Source organism: Vombatus ursinus, unplaced genomic scaffold (genome assembly GCF_900497805.2).
Source record: "Vombatus ursinus unplaced genomic scaffold, bare-nosed wombat genome assembly UNPS02014779.1, whole genome shotgun sequence".
Classification (NCBI taxonomy): domain Eukaryota; kingdom Metazoa; phylum Chordata; class Mammalia; order Diprotodontia; family Vombatidae; genus Vombatus; species Vombatus ursinus.
The window spans coordinates 47,777,985-47,796,126 of NW_020954557.1; the positions used below are offsets into that span (position 1 = coordinate 47,777,985).

The 18,142-nt window shown below is 37.9% G+C and overlaps 1 protein-coding gene across 2 annotated transcripts in view; it reads left to right on the top strand.

Moving 5' to 3' along the window:
* Positions 1-18,142, top strand: part of LRP2 (LDL receptor related protein 2) — a 258,128-nt gene that overhangs the window by 51,209 nt on the left and 188,777 nt on the right. For both annotated transcript variants that reach the window (XM_027866126.1, XM_027866127.1), the window contains exon 4: positions 3,166-3,282. In XM_027866126.1, the coding sequence (XP_027721927.1) occupies positions 3,166-3,282 (117 nt within the window). The remainder of the gene's footprint in view (positions 1-3,165; positions 3,283-18,142) is intronic.

Genomic DNA, 18,142 nt, shown 5'->3' on the forward strand with positions numbered 1-18,142 from the left:
TTGCCCCCGATCAAATAAAAAGCAGATGTTTTTTGATGGCTCCTTTGCATGGGGCCTTATTTTGTCCTTGGATGCATGCTGATGGAGCCCCTATTGACTCCTGGATGCATGTATGAAAGATTGGAATTTGGCCCAGTACGTGGGAATCTTGTACTGAGTTAGAACCCTTTTCAGCCATGTCACTAGATGCCAAGGAGTCTTTTGATGAAACAGAATAGAGATTTTTTTTTTAGAAAAATCCACATCAGATAAATTTGGTTTAAATCAAAGAATGTAGAAAATTTATTCTGTCTTTTTATGCTAATGCTTGAGTTTTTGACCAGACACATGGTCTTTCCCTTCAGTCCTTTCCCCATCACCTCTCCTCCACTGTTGTGTCAGCTGTGGTACAGTATAGGGGAAATGGTGTATGTGAAAGACCTTCATTTTCAGAGGTGATGAAAACTCTTACCACCCTGCCTGGTCAAGTGTAGAGCAGGAAAAGGCTTTAGGCTGAAATTCATAAACAGGATTGCAGACTGGTTTTTTTTAATCAGGGGCAACTTTTATGCTGTGATTGCTGCATACTTGGGAATTACCAATATTTATTACATATACTTTGGGTTCAGTGTAGGGATAGGATAGGAAATGCTGTCATTGTTATTGAAGCTTACTTTTTATGGAGGAAATGTTATATATGTACATGAAAACCAGTAACTTATATGGTTACTTTACAAGCACTCAAATGCCTTTGGATTTGAAACACTGAGCTTGGTAATTGGGGGAATAGGGTTAGTTTCTTAACTTGTTGGTCCATTACTTTTTCTTTATACTAGCCCTCCATTCCCCAGAAGTAAGTAAAGATAAATAAAAATCACTCTTCTTCATTACTCCTCAGGATTAATTGCATCCTGAAAGAGTTGGTGAAGATTTGTTTGCATGACAGTGAATTTCCTTTTCATTCCCCTACTACTTTAGGAAATTGGTTATCTAAATTCTTTGAAAACTTGTTGGTTAGCTGAACTTGAAATTTTATGCTTGGCATATTTCTGTGTGTGCTTAATAGCAGTTTTAATAAGCTTTTAATTTAAATTTTGCTTCCCAATCAAACACTAGGACTCCTAAAGGCCAAATATGGGACTAGAAGAATTTAAATGGTAAGAGAAGGTAAATTTAGTTCTTTCAGTTAGAACCAGTAAGATGAAAGTGATGCTGACACCTGGATTAGTTTGCTTTCACGCTTTCTCTAGAGTTCCTTGTTCTTACTTTTGGGACAAGGAAAAGAGATCTTTTCAATCTCAAGGGAGCAATTAGAAACACAGCCTTAGATTAAATAAATTCTACAGGAATTTAACAGAGGAGATTAACCTTCTTAACTTTTCTCAGATAATGGCAATGGTATAATTTTAAGAATTTCGTGCCCATATAGTAAGCAGAAATCAAACAGTTTAATAATGTCTACCTCTTAACTTAACCTTTATTTGTTGAAGTAGATACAGAAATTGTGAGGCAAAATTAATACATTAAAGAAATATATAGTTGGGTTAATTTTTCTGTGCTTAATTTTGGGAAATGTGCTCGATAGAGATTTCATAATGTAGAATTTTATCAGATACATGTTACAGATTAATTTTCAGCAACTAAGAAAAACATAATAAATTAACCACGAACATTTCAAATGTCACAACATTTGGGAAACATGAGACATAGGTAATTATAGCAGAATTTTCTTAATGTCTAACTTACCAAATGGAAAAGCATCAGTACATTTTGAAGGACTTACATAAGTGCATAATTTTGCTTTTTTCTCTTAAGTTCTTCTTCTCCAGGATATTTTTGGTAGCTGATCCCTTTCAGGTGTCTAAGATTTTTTTTTTATATTTGCTTAACAAAAAAAAAATAATTTTGACATCTGAAGGTTTTTCCCTGATGTATCCATATGAAGCTCTATATTTAACTGCTATTTACTCTGAAAGTCTGAAGGCAGATATCCCTTTCCAAAAGAGAATCATGATTCTATTTGGAGAATTGATGAAAGTCAGCTTCCTTCCTAAGCATTTCACTAATCTATATATGAAGATAATTTTCCACTCTTAAAATTAGGTAATACATTTTCGGCTGTGGTCACTCTTACCTCACATTTACCAAGTGAGAGGCATTGGGATTCCATCTGCTATATCCCAGTTGGAAGATTCCCCACTTCAAATCTGCCTCAGATACACACACTCTGAGATCTCGGGCAAGTCACGGCCTCTCAGACTCAGTTTTTTGCATCTGTAAAATGGGAATCATGGCATCTGGCTCACAGGGGGTGCTGTGACTATCCACAGTGATAATGCATGTAAAGTGTTATCTGCATGTGAATTGTAAGTGAAGTACCCTCTAAATCCAACACTTAGATTCACCAGATGGTTTTACCCATTTTAGCTAGAGATAAAAATCCATAAAATTTGTCATGCCTTGCCCTCACCAGCCCTTCTAGACAGTATTATGGTAAAGTGTGTGAGTCCCTTAAAGAAGTCAAGGAATCTTTCCTTGATTAATAAAATATATTCTCCAATCAGCTACTAAATTCTTTAGCCAGCCCCTCTCCTCAATTTAGTTTTCATTTTATCTATATGCATGTTGATCTCATTCTGGCTTACTTGTCTTTTATGTGGTTCAACCCATGTAAACCGACATTAATTAAGCATCTCTTGTTGGAGATTGTTGTTAGGCTAAGGGGAGATACATGATCCCTGACCTCAAGAAACTTACAGTTAACAAATGCAGATAGCCACAACACACAGTATTTGGAGGGTGATAAAACACAAATATCTGTACCTATAGCTGTAATCCACAGTATCACATGGTAGGTGCATTAGTGGGTTAGAGTACAAAGAGCTATGTAAGGTGTGAGAGGATGCTTGTTACCAGCTTGGGCAGCAGTATTTGAGTTAAAAGATAAGGAATTTAATAGGTGAATGTGGGGAGGAATGTGGGGAACAGAGCAGCAACCATAATTAATCTACCTGGAAACATTGTTTTGGGGCTTAGTAAATGTAATCTGGTCTCCTTCCAATGCTTTCTCCTACCTAATGACCTCATTAATATTTGGTAGACATAAGAAGACAAGGGAAGAATAAAACCCATTGGTCTGTATGTGGAGTGAAATACAAAGTCAATGTCCTTTTTCCTTTTTTGTAGCTGGGCGGACATGTTCAAGCCAGCAGATGACATGCCCTAATGGTCAGTGCATCCCAAACGAATACAGGTGTGATCGAGTTAGAGACTGCCCAGATGGAGCTGATGAGAGTGGATGCCGTAAGTCTTGTGATCATAGTACTGTATTTGGTTTCACCTCCCACCCCACTTCGGTATTTTAATCAATTTTTAAGATTAAGGGGGTTGTTGATGGACAGAAATGGCTACAATATGCTTCTTGTTACCAAATTCTCATGGCAAATTCTTTGGTGGATTAGGGTTGATGGTCTGATATTATCCCCATTATTATAAGACATTCTCAGTTTGTACTGCCGCAGGACACCGAGGTCTAGGTTGTTGGAGTGTGGAGATTTTATCATTAAAGTAATACCAGATAACAACACCTTAAAGGAAAAAAAAAAAGATCACTGAATAAAAACACAGAATGGTTAAAGTCCAGTGGAGTTAATTTTAACTTTAAAAAAAAATTCTTTAACAAGTTGTTTGATCAAGTGCTCCAATGGGTTTCTACTCTTGCATGATCATATTCTACAAAATACTATTCAAAAAGGTTACATTTTGAAAATGGGTTCTACTTTGTGTCAGTGATACATGTCTTTTGTTTATTAATTACTGTTAAGAGTAGATGTTCAAGAAGTGATTAAGTCCTGTTTAAGCAATTTGCTTCTATTCTACTTTGGGATTTCATGTGTTTTAGACCCTAGGGGATATTAATTTTAATGTTTAAGCCATAAAATGTTACGATAAGCAAAGATTTCCTTATATACTTTGTCTTAGTCCATTTAAGTTGGTAATATTATGGTGTAGTAATATATTGTGATGCAGGTGAGGAAAGAATGTGCCAAGCCTCTGAATTCTTCTTTATTTTCCCAGTTTATTTATTGTTAGAATTTCATTTCAGGTCACACTAGTGGATGTTTTAGTCGACTGTTCTGTATCTTTCAATGGCAAAGTGGTTCTCCATGATTTCAGTCACAGATAGTTAAAGATACATTCCCTCCACAGCTTTGTTTTCTCTGAATAATGAGTTGAGGTTTTATTTAGTTATCCATGATTCCAGGAGGCTGATGATATATCACTTAGGCACTGTGCTAAGCTGTTGAGGTACAAAGAATGGCAAAAGACAGTCTCTTCTCTCAAGGGACTCACAGTCTAGAGGGAGAAACAACATGAAAACAATAACACACAAAATGATATCTGCAGGATAAGTTGGAGATAAATGATGTATAAATACATTGAAAATGTAATAATCTGCTCTATTAAGTCACAGCACATTCTTGTCATTTCCTGCTCTTCCCTCCCCCCAAAACAAGAGATATACAGAAAGCATCAACTGAAACTTACAATTATAAATTAGGCAGCAAGAATTCTAAAGAAAACTGAAATCTGTACACTTAGCCAATTTAGATATAGGACAAGGAGCAGAAAATCTTCAAAGAGATACAGAAACTAAACTTCACTGAGAGGTTTATTTACATATTCATATTCGTGTTTATGAAGTTATCAGAAAATTGGACACCCAACCTATTGCCCGTCCTTTCATCTTTTATTTATAAATGGATGGAAATGAATGCTTAATCTGAAATGCAAGAGGGATGGAAGGAAAAGAAAAGGCACCCAAGACAGATTATTTGGACTCTTTCCATGTGTATCACCTGTAGCCAACTCTAAAATCACTAGTAAGACCTCCTCATGATTTTGCCAGTGGACCATGGAACCTGAGGTCACTCTGTGCAGGGAAGAACCAAAAACACAATCTGTTCTCATGACTTGGCATATGAATACCTTAGCTACACAACAGTAGGCAAGGAAGGGAAGGAGTTTTAGAAATGTATGTAGGAGAAGTAAATTTTGGATATTAGGGGGTTTTTTTTGGTTAGAAAACATAAATCTTGTTGATGGGTATGGTCAATGTACAATTAAAAGGATCAGACTTGTTGCCATTTGCTTGTAGAATTATATACCACATGAGCTTGACTAATATACACTATGGCCTTTAAAAATATCCCTGGAGGGGGGAGAAGGGAGGAAGGGGGAAAAAAGAACAAAGTAAAAAGTGTACAGTGGAGAACAAAAGAAAACCTACAAGGAAGCAAAGCAAAATGGACAGCTTTCAGCATAATGTGTAGTATTTAATACATAGACTTTCTTGAAATGGAAATTTATTGCCCTATATTTTGAATCCTCTCTTACATTCTGCTGTACATATGACATATTTTTTTCTTATTTTATATTTAAGTTTATGATATGTTTCTATTTCTTTTATTTTTAAGTATTTAAGTTTTAGTGTTCAAGTCTAAAATAAAAAAAAAGATTTTAAAAAAGCTCTGCAAATATAATAGGTCTGCTTTTAAATACACTGCCTTCTCTTTTCCTTCCCACCATATTCCTTTAGCTAGATTTCCCTTATTAATATGGGTAAAACTTAGTGAAAGTTAAGAAAGGACCGTATACATATGGACACACACACACACACACACACACACACACACACACACACATATATTGCTAATTTAACAACCATATCTTTTAGGTTTTGGTTTTGTGGTTGCAGCAAGAGGAGTGGAGAAAAGAAAGGTTTAAGAAGAAAGCCAGTCGTAACAGAGGACAGTGTTTGACTCTTTCTTTGGTTTTGGTTTGAAGTTACGGCATGAAATATGTTCCTTAGCACTGTGGTTCTGGCTTGCTGGATATAACTTAGTTCCTTGGTTCAAATTCATGGAATCTCAGGTCCATAGGATTGTGGGTCAGTGAATATATTTTACAAACAAGCCATTTCCTCCAATGAAGAGACAGTGCTTCTTGTATATTAATTTGTTCAACAAGTACTTATCGAGTATAATGAGTATGTCAACCATATATAAATCATCATGTTTGGCACTGTCAGGGTGCAGAGATAAATAAGATATGATCCCTGCCTTCAAAAATCTTACAATCTAGTAGAAGAGATAAGGAAGTCAGCTAGGTGGTGCTACACAGATGTAATTGGGTCAGCAAAGGGCTAATGTTATCCCAGTGTGACTGACTGTTCTTCCAAATGGACTCTCTAGGCAATTTCTAAGAATGTTTGTTCTTTTTTCCAGGCAAGTCTTTAATTTTTAATGCTTTTTTTTTTAAACTTCATTTAAAAATATCACTGGTATTCAGGAGTGAGATGATGGTTTGGTGCTCACAGTAACAAGACATTCCTGAAGAAGAAATTTGGCCATTTGCTAATTTCTGCTACTTCAGCCTATGGCTCAATACCAAAAATCCTCCAAATGATGAAAATAAACAGCAATCAAAGGCAAGAGTTGGAGGAGAATGATGACCTATTTTGATGTGCCTCAGCTGAAGCTACAGAAAGTCACAGAAGATAAAATTAAGTTGTCCGCTCTCCGAGCAGCTTAGGTGGCCCAGTGGATGGAGTACTGGACTAGCTGTGTGACCCTGGGCAAGTCATTTAACCCTGTTGGCCTCAGTTTCCTCATCTGTAAAATGAGCTGGAGAAGAGATTGGCAAACCATTCCTGTGTCTTTTTCAAGAAAACCCCAAAATAGGGCAATGAAAAATCATATATGACTGAAGCAACTGAACCGTAAAAGAGGCAGCTAGAAGGCACAGTAGATAGAGAACCGAGCCTGTAGTTGGGAAGACCTAAATTCTAATTTAGCCTCAGATTTTGCCTGAGCTGTGTGACCCTGGGCAAGTTGTTTAACTGCTGTCTGCCTCAGTTTCCTCAACTGTAAAATGGGAATAATAACAAATAGAAAGACTGTTAAGGGTGACAGGGAGATGGCTTTGTTCTGGGGCGGTAATTATGAATAACAAGGATGAAGGATAAGGAAAACAATGGTTAGTAATTCTGGTAGGTTAGGAGGAGAGATTACTAGAGGAGAAAGAATGGAGATTATGGAGGATGGGAATATTCAGATTCTACTAAAGAGTTTATCTTTGAAAAGAACTCAGACAAGTGACTTTAAGTATGTTTCTCTGTGTTTAGTTATTTTATCTGGTATGTAAATAGGTGGATGAGCCACGGATTTTACACTTTTCAACTATAAAATGTAATAAAATACAAGGTAATTAAAGTTTAAAAAAGAGGTAAAAGCTCACTTTTTTCTTTTCAGTAGGTTATGTTATTACATAGTCTGGTCATCTGCAAAATGCCAACTAATATTAAGCAACTTGTCAGTTATGTGTGTTTTTTTTAAAAGGGATCGAAAGATTCAAAGCCACAGTCCTTTTTACTGCTAATGGGATTAACAGCAAGGAAAAACTACCCATGCAGAGGCTAAGATAAACATCCTAACAATGCTGTAGCTGCAGGCCATTTAATTAGTATATTGGAGGGCTGCACAAGAATCCTACAGTTTCCCTTTAGTTAAATAAATTGATCATTTTATTTTACTGGTCAACAGGCCCGAGTGACTTATGTTTGAATAAAAATACTACTAATTGTCATTGGGGGTTTCAGACACTTCTTTTCAAATACTTAGGAAGGCCAGAGGAAAGTGTAAACCCCTTGTTAAAATGCAGACTTTCTTTGCTGATCATCAGCAGCATTGATTCTGTAGGCTACAGGGGCTGCAGTCTCTTTGGAGGTTTCTTTCTATTGATTTTCTGTCCAATGGAATTTAAAATCTCTTTCCTGCATTGCCTAAGCCTGATTAAGAGTAGCAGGTGGAGGGGGATGAGGGGGATAGGGTCAGTCTCTGGACTCAGAAATTTGAGGGAGCTAACTAGCAGCAAGACTTATGAAGATGATGACTGTTGCCCCTCCTACCATTCCTCTCCCCCCATTTAATGCCACATCTGGCTTCTGCTAACTAGAGTTGTACATGATGAAAACACTAACAACAGTAATAACAACAAACTAGCTCAGTGACCCTGAGCCTATTAATTTCTTTGGGTCTCAGCTTTGTCATCTCTAAAATAAGAAACTGGACTAGATGATTTCTAAAGGTCCCTCCCAATGTCAGCATTTTATGCTTCTGGGATTCTTTGATGGCCAAATGAGATTTGTTCTTATCTGTTCTTTCCTTATACTCTTTGAGTCATACATACATTTTCTGGCAGGTCAATACCTAAGAAGGGATTTGGTGCTCTGAGGCAGTGAGAAGAATATGGCAGTGGATAGAGTGCTGGACCTGGAGCCAGGAAGACTCATCTTCCTGAATTTAAACATTTACTATCTGTGTGACTCTGGGCAAGTCACTTAACCCTGTTTGCCTCGGTTTCCTCACCTATAAAATGATCTGAAGAAGGAAATGGCAAATCACTACAGTAGCTTTGCCAAGAAAACCCATAATGAGGTCATGAAGAGTCTGACATGACTGAAAAATGGCTGAATAACAACATATATGCACATATACATGTATACACATGGCCATAGACTGTATAATACATACATAATATGTACACATATGTAATAAATTAGCATTTATAAAATGACAACAATGTTCTAGTCATTGTACTAAGTATTGGTGATGCAGGAAAAAAGCAAACAAAAAAACCCCCAAATACCTACCAAATACACAAATTCCTGCTTTCAAGGAGCTTCCATTCTAATGGAAGGAGACGACTGAGAAACAGGAACATGCAAGACCAATGCCAGAAGGTCACTTTAGAAGGTGTAGCACTAGCAGCTGGGCAGACCAAGAGGGGCCTCCTGGGGGAGGTGGGATTTGAACCAAGGATGCCCAGAGTCAGAGGCTGACTTGGGAAACCATTCAGGGCAGAAGGAAGAGCCCATATGTGTATGTTTGCACTCACACACACATTCATAAGAATCATGCCCGATTGCATTTCTTGGTTGGTCTTTTTGTCTTTCTGTATGGCAGTATATCAGCTTGGACAGTGGTTGGTACTTATGCCATTATGCTATTATGCTATGCTATTATGGTACAATGCCATTCATACATACTCAGTAGATGCTGTATATTTCAGCTGTATTTGGTTTGCACTTGCACAAACAGTTTTGATTCATCACTCTAAGCTCTTTCCCTCTCTGTCCCTTTTGCTGGGGCAATAACAATTATCCTTCTGGTTCCCAGCATCAGGGGTGCTTGAGCTGTTATGCTTCTAGTTATTTTTAGAAAATGACCTCACTGTTGTCCCTGGGAAGTAGGGGAACCAGCTTTCAGGATTCCTAGAAATGCCTTTTCTGACAAGCTCTGCTCAGTTAGATCGCTGAGGTTAATCACATCTCCTAATGCTCAGCCAAGGTGTAACATTGGGGTCTTAAACATAAACAGGTCAATACCTGTTCCTCAACACACAAAATGGGAGCATCTGACCTGAGGTTCATTTTGAAATATTTGTACTTATCTCGGACCCACATTGCTGTTCTATGCTGTTGTTCAGTTTTGCTCCATGGTTCTCTTGTCTTTGTGCCCTTTTCTGTCTTAGGTTCTCTTACTAGAGGCAGGGTGCTTCAGAATTATAGTTTAAGGATGGTTCTATCTCCAAAGTTTGAAAGCGATAGGGTCACCCACTAAAGCCTCTCTTGCGTTTCCTTACCATTTTGGGAGGCTAATAGGGTTCTTCAGGGTTTCTAGATCGAATCAAACCATTACCCTTGGAAGAACAAGTTGGGGCTAGACTGGACAATATTTGTATGGGCTTCCCGAAGTAGAATAGAAAAAGACTTGAAAATGGGGAATTTATAGAAGTGAATATGCAAGCTCTCCAGCCCTTAATAGCTTGGGAATCATGGAAGAAGAGCAGAAGTAGACAACCAATGTAACTGAGTAAGGAAATATTCTAATAGTTGTTCAGACACGTCAGACTCTACATGACCCCAAGGACTTTTGCCCATGGGTTTTCTTGGCAAAGGTACTGAGGTAGTTTGCCATTTCCTTCTCCAGTATGCCCCCATTTTACAGATGAGGAACTGAGGCAAATAGGGATTAAGTGACTTGCCCAGGGTCATACAGCTAGTACACGTCTGAGGCAGGATTTGAATTCAGATCTTCCTGATTCTTAGCCTGGTGCTCTATCCACTGCACCAACTAGCTGCCCCAATGGCACTGTACAATCATACATATATAATATATATAATATATATGTATACACACATAAAAAAGCTATCAATACTTTTCTCTTCTTCTCTTGTTAATTCTTTCTTTTCTACTTTCCCCCATTTCCTACTCTCTTTACAAATTCCTTAGGTTTGCCATTGACACTAATTGGACTGGCATAGCTCAGCATTAGGGCTAATGAGGTTGCTAGACCCTCAATAGAGAAAGTTTTCCTCCCCTTTCTCTGACTGCCTCAACCCATCTCTATACCCTTCCCCTGTGCCCTTTCCATTTCATTTCACTAATTTTCTCTTCTCCTCATGGTATGTATCTTCTTTAGCCAACGTTAAACCAATCCTGTTGGTAGTATTCAAGAGCTAAGAGTTGCTGGCCAGATTAAAAAGTTGATGACTCCCAGGTGAGAAAATCTTTCCTCTGAACATTAGCCTGCCCTAGAGCCAGAGTAACCATCTGTCTTAAAAGGGATAACCTGAGAGCTATAAAGAGAAAATAGGATTTTAGAACTGAATTTCCTAAGCATGTCACCCATTGCCCATTTTGAAGTTTTTGGCTGAACTTTATCTACATAAATCTGTTGAGATACAATCCCTTTCTTTCACATGTCTACTTTTGTTTTTATCTTCTTTTGGTCATTTTGTCAAGCATTGAGGATGGAACTAATTGAGAGCATGACCTCCTGATTGTTGAATGTTTTATTCCTATGACAAATGTATAGCACTTTGTCTTTTTATAGCACATTAACATGTCTGTTAGTTCATTGTACCATTAAATTATTTATATTTAGAGAGGGTAAAGAGGTCCCCAAACTGTGTTTTCTCTGCCAACTCTTCAACAAATACAAATGCTCCTACTGTGTGCAGATTGCTGTTATGCAGTATTACAAAGATTAAATAAGACTGTCCCTGTCCACAAAGAGCTACTAATCTAGTAGAAAGATAGGTCACATACACATATAACTATAATACAAAAATGAGACATGATATGAATTCTCATTATAAGAGAAATGCAAGCTAAGTTCTATTTAAGAGGATTATTTTTCTGGTAATTATGAATTCTAGTTTCTAATTTTATATAGAAAGAATAGGGAAATTTTTTATTCTTCCTTAATTATGTAAACTATCATCTTAATGATTTAATGATTTTTTTTTAACCAGCTAAATTGCCAATGCTAAAGTTAGCAGTGGAACATATAGGTACATGCATACAAATGTGTAATAGGAAAGGCGAGTGCCACAAACAGTTATATGAAATTTAAAATCTAGTCTAGGATTATTTTTTTCTTTGCTGTTTGTTGTAAGGAATGAGTGTATTTAATTACTATTTTAAAAAGGATGTATGTTTTGGGCTACTAGACTCTGACCTTGTATAAGGAACAGAACCATAATATGGAATTTTTTTTTTTTAAACAGGTTCCAAACTTGTCACGCACTATTCGGTGAAATGGGATGTGTATCCCAGAGTGTATTTAAGTAAATAAAGAAACTTGAATTTTTAGACATAAAATTTTATATTGACATCTACACTCTAAGCTTTAGAATTTGTGGATTAGTGACTAAGATCCTTACAAATTACACATGAGAAAATCCAGAATAAAGACCTTGCCCAGTATTCACGTGTATATTCTAAATGAATCCATGCGCATTTCCCCCCTGCTTAAAATTCTGTGGCGTTATTTCAGTGGCATGACAGATCTGTCTATAGAAAAAAAAGTTACAATGCTCAGACTCAGTCTTGCCAAACAAACAAGCAAGCTTTCAGAAACAGCCCAATGGGGAGGTAAGGGATTGGTGGCCCTCTCTTTCTTGGGTCAGAGAAAAGCTCATTAATTAACGCAATGCTTGTAGCAATAGGGATTGAGGCTCAGCACAAACTCAGCACAGTTTAGACCCATTGCTTTTATGTGGGTCTCCAAAAGGGAGAGAGGGAGGTTGTCTTTTTTTTTTTCTTTATATTCCTAAATATTTGGCTGAGTTTCATCTAGTCCTGATACAAAGCTACCTTGGGGCAATGTGCCCCATTTCTCAGCCCATCACGTTGTATCTGCTCTGTGTGGGGCAAATCCTGGGCTGAGGCTGTGTGCAGGAGAGATCCATGAGGTGTGCGGGTGGGGAAGGGGCAATGTGATCCCCAGTTAATTGAGAGAGATTTGTTATCAGCATGGATAGAGACAAGAAAGCCTTCCATTCATTTGGCGTGTCAGACTGCTGACCTCTGACCATCACAAGACTTTGCCTGATGACACCGAGCCGGGCTTTGTTGCGCGTTCAGAGAATGAGCATGTCAGTAACCTTAAAGTCATATCACTTTAGGCTGCTGTAGTTCCTTCCCTTTCTTTTTGATGGCACGGTCTTTCAAAAGGCAGGATTGAGGAGAACAAGGGACCTGCCAAACAGATTTGCCTTGGAGTCCCCACCTTTACAAGCACAATCATAAATGGAGCGGCCGGAACCCAGGGCCTAATAAATTCCACTCTCCTCACAGCTTATCTCTGTGTGTGTGTGTGTGTGTGTGTGTGTGTGTGTGTTAGAGAGAGAGACAGAGACAGAGAGAGACAGAGGAGAGGCAGAGAGACAGAGAGAAAGAAGACAAACACACACAGACAGAAACAGAGACACACAGAGACAGAAAGAGACACCCATAAAGACAGAGAGGCAGAGACACACACAGAGAGAAACAGAAAGAGAGAGAGACAGAAAGAGAAAGAGAGACAGACACATAGAAAGACAGAGAGAGATAGAGAGGCAGAGACACACAGAGAAACAGAGAGACACACACAGAAAGAGACAGAGAGACACACAGATAGAAAGAGGACAGAGACACACAGAGGCAGAGAAACACACACATAGAGAAAGACAGGGAGGCAGAGAGAGACACACACACAGGGAAACACAGGAAGAGAGAGAGACAGAAAGAGAAGGAGAGAGAGAGAGACAGACAGAGACAAAGAGACACACAGAGAGAGAAAAAGATAGACAGAGAAAGAGAGGCAGAGACACACAGAGACAGAGAGAGAGACCACATATAGAGAAAGACAGAAAGAGATAGAGACAGAAAGAGAAAGAGAGAGAGAGAGAGACATACAGACACAGAGAGACAGAAAGAGACAGAGAGGCAGAGAGAGACAGAGAGAGAGAGAGAGAGAGAGAGACAGAGACAGAGACAGAGACACAGAGACACAGAGAGAGAGAGAGCTGGAGTGGCCAAGAGTTCTCTCCTGGCTCTGGGTGTTGGGGGTTTGGGGGGCTGCTCTTAGTGTCCTTGATAAGATGTTTGCTCTGTGAGGGATCAAGGCAAACTAGGGGGAGGTGAATCCCTTCGTGGTATCATTTGGCCTCTAAGATGCTGGAGACTTGAGGAGTGATTTATGTTCAAAGGCAAGTAACTACTTAGTCGTGTGGCTTGTCAGGTTGACATATGACCATAATGCTAAGGGGACACTGACACTCCAAGAAACATTTCAAAAGACACCGTCCCAATCGCAATAAACAGCAAAGCAAAATCTAATGGAGTCAATTCCCTCCCCTTCTTTGAGTTCCTTTAGGTTTACAAAACACTTTCCTCAAAACAACATTGTGAGGTAGTATGTGCAGGGTGTATACAAGCTCAAACACAAATAAATAGTTAAATGTTAATAAATGTATATATAATATAAATATAGACATATACATTTCTGTGTCTATATACGGACACGTATCATACGCACATATATGAATGTATGTATGTATGTTTGTATGTATGCATTTAGTCTAGAACTCTGATTTCACTGAGATAATGAGCTTCTAGGGAGAGGTCCCTCTAATCAATGCCAATCAACAATGACTCTCTATGGGAGTTAGTTGCCTGGGGGCACTGAGAGGTTAACTAGATTGCTCAGGGTCACATGGCCAGTGTGTGTCAAAGATAAGACTTGAACCTAGGTCTTAACTACCAGGCCTGCTTTCTCTCCATTACTCTATGGTAATAAATGTCATCATTCCCATTTTAAGGATGAGGAAACTGAAAGTTCAAAGTGGTTATAACTTGCCATGTATAGTATGGGTGCCGGGATTAAACCTAGGCCTCTCATGATTCCAATTCTGTCACATTTTCCACTGTTTCATATTGTTTCCCTAATTCTAGCTTAGATATACATTTTATTCTCTAATTCTAGCTTAGATATACATTTAGATATACATTTATTTTAGATATATACATTGTTTCCCTAATTCTAGCTTAGATATACTTTTTTGCCATTTGTCTTTCTACATATTAGATGCCACAAAATGCTATTCTTGCTTCCATATTATGTATATATGTAAATAAAGAAATAGGACTAGATAATCTCTAATCTCTTGCCCTTCTGAAATTTTAAGATTTATTAATCTATAGAAACTGGCAACCTAGTTGTTAAAATGCTTTTAAGGCACAAGCTTAAGTACCTCCTGAAGAGTTAGCAATTTGTTCTTATTGTATTCAAAAATGGAAAAATAAAAGTGTTGTGCAAGGATTTGTCATTCACAGTAAAATATATAAATATATATATAAAACCACCTGAAGTTACAGAATGCCTTAGAGATGAAATATTTTAAATGAAAGAAATTTCATTCAGCTTCTGATGAGAATATTATCCATTGCTACCAATTAAAGGGGCTTAGAGAAGTCCCCTTTGAGATCATCGCAGAAATCATCTGAACATATCTACATTTTTCCAGGGAACCTCAAACCTAGTCGTTCGAGCTAATGAGAACATGAAAATAGAGCAATGCTCTCTGTTTTCTGAGTCATTGGAATTTTTTTTTTTTAAAAATCACAGATCTTCTTTCCAGGCTCTAGACAAGTTAGGTGGACAAAGCAAAACTTTCTTTTAGTTAAAAACCTCTAAAGACAATGTGTTCTATACAGAATCATTGTAAATACAATCTTTAATTACATCAGGAGGATCAAGGAAAATGTCTTGATAGAAATTGTAATAATAATAGGCAACATTTATATAGCACTTACTATGTGCCAGACACTGTGCTAAACATTTTACAGAGGTCTCATTTGATTCTCAAAACAACCCTGGGAGGGAAGTGCTAATATTACCCCCATTTTACAGATGAAGAGATTGAGGCAAACAGAGGCTAAATGATTTGCCCAGGATCATATAGTTAGTAAGTGTTGGAAAGGTTAAATTTGAACTCAGGTTTTCCTGACTCCAAGCCCACTGCTGTATCCACTATACCAACTAGTTGCCCTTAGAGAAGTAAGAAAGAGAAGAGAAAGCTGATCAAAGAAGATCATTTAAATGCATAGGTTTTAAAATACTTTTTAAAAAGTGTCTTTTATGAACAAGTTCACCTTCATCATCAAAGACTTGTGGAAATGTTGAGTTTATAGGAAATTTGGAGGTCAATTGAGGCAGTATTGTGGACAGACTGTTAGATCTGGAGTCAGAATAGTTATGGATTCAAATGCTGCTTTCTTGTTCAGTCATGTCTGACCCTTCGTTGAGCCTTTTTTGGGTTTTCTTGGCAAGGATATTGGAATGGTTTGCCATTTCCTTCTCCAGCCCATTTTGCAGATGAGAAAACTGAGGCAAACAGTTAAGTTACTTGGCCAGGGTCACACAGCTAGTAAGTGTATGAGGCAGGATTTGAACCCAGGTCTTCCTGACTCCAAGCCAGAGCTCTATATACTGTGCTACCTAGCCTCCCCTTCAAATACTGCACTTGACACATATTTAGCTATGTGAAGCTCAGTCATTTAATCTCTCTTAGCTTCATTTTTTTTTTCATTTATAAAGTTGAGATAACTCTACTGCCTATTGGACTACTCTCTATCTCCAGGTCATCCTAACCTTTCTTATCTCTGTGCCCTAGCTCATATCATTAAATGAGCTAATATATGTAAAGTACTAGGCGAATCTTAAGTGCTTTGTAAAGGTGAGCTACTCATTTTTATAGAGGAAAACTCTGAAGCTCAGAGCAGTCATAGAATGTCAGATATGGAAGAACCTTAGGGATCATCCTGTTTAACTGTGCTTTTTTACAAATGAGAAAACAGACAGCCAGAGAGCTGGTGACTTGCCCAAGGTCACACAGCTAGTAAATGACAGAGCCAGAGCTTAAACCCAGGTCTACCTACTCTAAGTCCAGTGTTTTGACCACTATACCAGGGTCCCTCCTACTGCTCTTCAGTGGCAAAGCTGTGTATGGGATAGTTATAATAATGTTAATAATGCCATAATAATTCATGCTTGTATAGATCTTGACAATTTTCAGTGTCTTTATATATGTTATTTCATTGACTCCTTACAATTGCCTTGTGAAATAGCTTAGGCAATTATGTTCATTTTGTAGATGTATAAAAGGCTAGCTCAAAGTCATGTATCTACTCATTTCAGAGTTGAATCTAGAGTTCATAGAATTCTTGATTCCTGGTTCAATGCTCTTTAGTTTGGACCACAGTGAATAAAATAATTAAATATTTTTTAAAAGACTGTTTATTTTTTGAATGTCCTTAAAGCAATGGCAGATTCCTTCCTGCCTTCCTTTCTTCTTTCTTTCCTTCCTTCCTCTTTTCCTTTCTTTCTTTCTCTTTCTTTCTCTCTCTTCCCTCCTCCCTCCCTCCCTTCCTTCCTTCCTTTCTGCTTTAGAGAAACTGGGTATAATTTTTAAATATATGGGACAGGAGAAATCCTCAAGACTTGAAAATATTTCTAGCCTACAAATTCCTTTGAAGGGAGGGACTGTCTAATTTTTGGCTTGGTAGTTCTAGTGCCTAGCATAGTACCTGGCACATGCCACTTAGTAAATTTTTTTTTGTTATTGTTTAGTTGTTTCAGCCATGTCCAACTCTTCATGACCCCATTTTGGCATTTTCTTGGCAAAGATACTGGAGTGGTTTGCCATTTCCTTCTCCAGATCATTTTTACAGATGAGGAAACTGAGGTAAACAGGGCTAAGTGACTTGCCCAGGGTTGCACAGCTACTAAGTGTCTGAGACCAGATTTGAACTTAGGAAGATGAGTCTTCCTGACTTCAGGCCCAACACTCTATTCATTGCACCACCTAGTATGTTCATTAAAGTAAATAGATCAAAATAATTATTTTCATTTCAAGAAAATGGAAGAAAAGATGATCCTGTCAACTTAATTTTTTTATGTTGAAAGACTGGTTCCAAAATCAAGAAATCAGTTTGTAATCACATAGAACTCTACCCAGTAGCAATTGTGGCCTGTGAAATATCATGCTTGTTTGACTTCATTTCCTTTTGTGATAGATAAGGGGATTGTAATTGTTTCCCCAAGACTTTAGCGATGTTTTTCTTTTGCTCCTTACCTGATACATCTGTTTCCTGAAAGTCTTACTTTTAGGGAAATACACATCTAGTTTGAGACTGATACTCAAAGGAAGATTATAAATACCTCTGCTTCAATCTAGGTCTGATGGAGCATGGATGATGTAGTCAATGCCGTTCCATGATCTGGAATTTGAAATTTTTCAATAGTTTTATCAATGACCATTTTCTTACTTGCTACATTATATTATATCACTATACTGCAATACATTACTAGTTGTTAATGGTCTTTCACTCAAATTATGTATTTTCTAAATTATGTATATACTTAACAGTATATGAGTTGTATTCCTCCTGCAGAATGCAAATTCCTTCAAAATAACTGTCTTCCTTTCTTCCCTCCCTTCCTCTCTTCCTCCCTCCCTTCTTCCCTTCCTCCCTCCCTCCCTTCCTTCCTCCTTCTCTTTCTTCCTTTCTTCCTCCCTCCCTCCCTTCCTTTCTTCCTTCGTTCCTCCTTCTCTTCCTTCCTTTCTTCCTCCCTCTCTCCCTTCCTTCCTCCCTCCCTTTCTTCCTTCCTTCCTTCCTCTCTTCCTTCCTTCCATCCTTCCTTCCTTCCTTCCTTCCTTCCTTCCTTCCTTCCTTCCTTCCTTCCTTCCTTCCTTCCTTCCTTCCTTCCT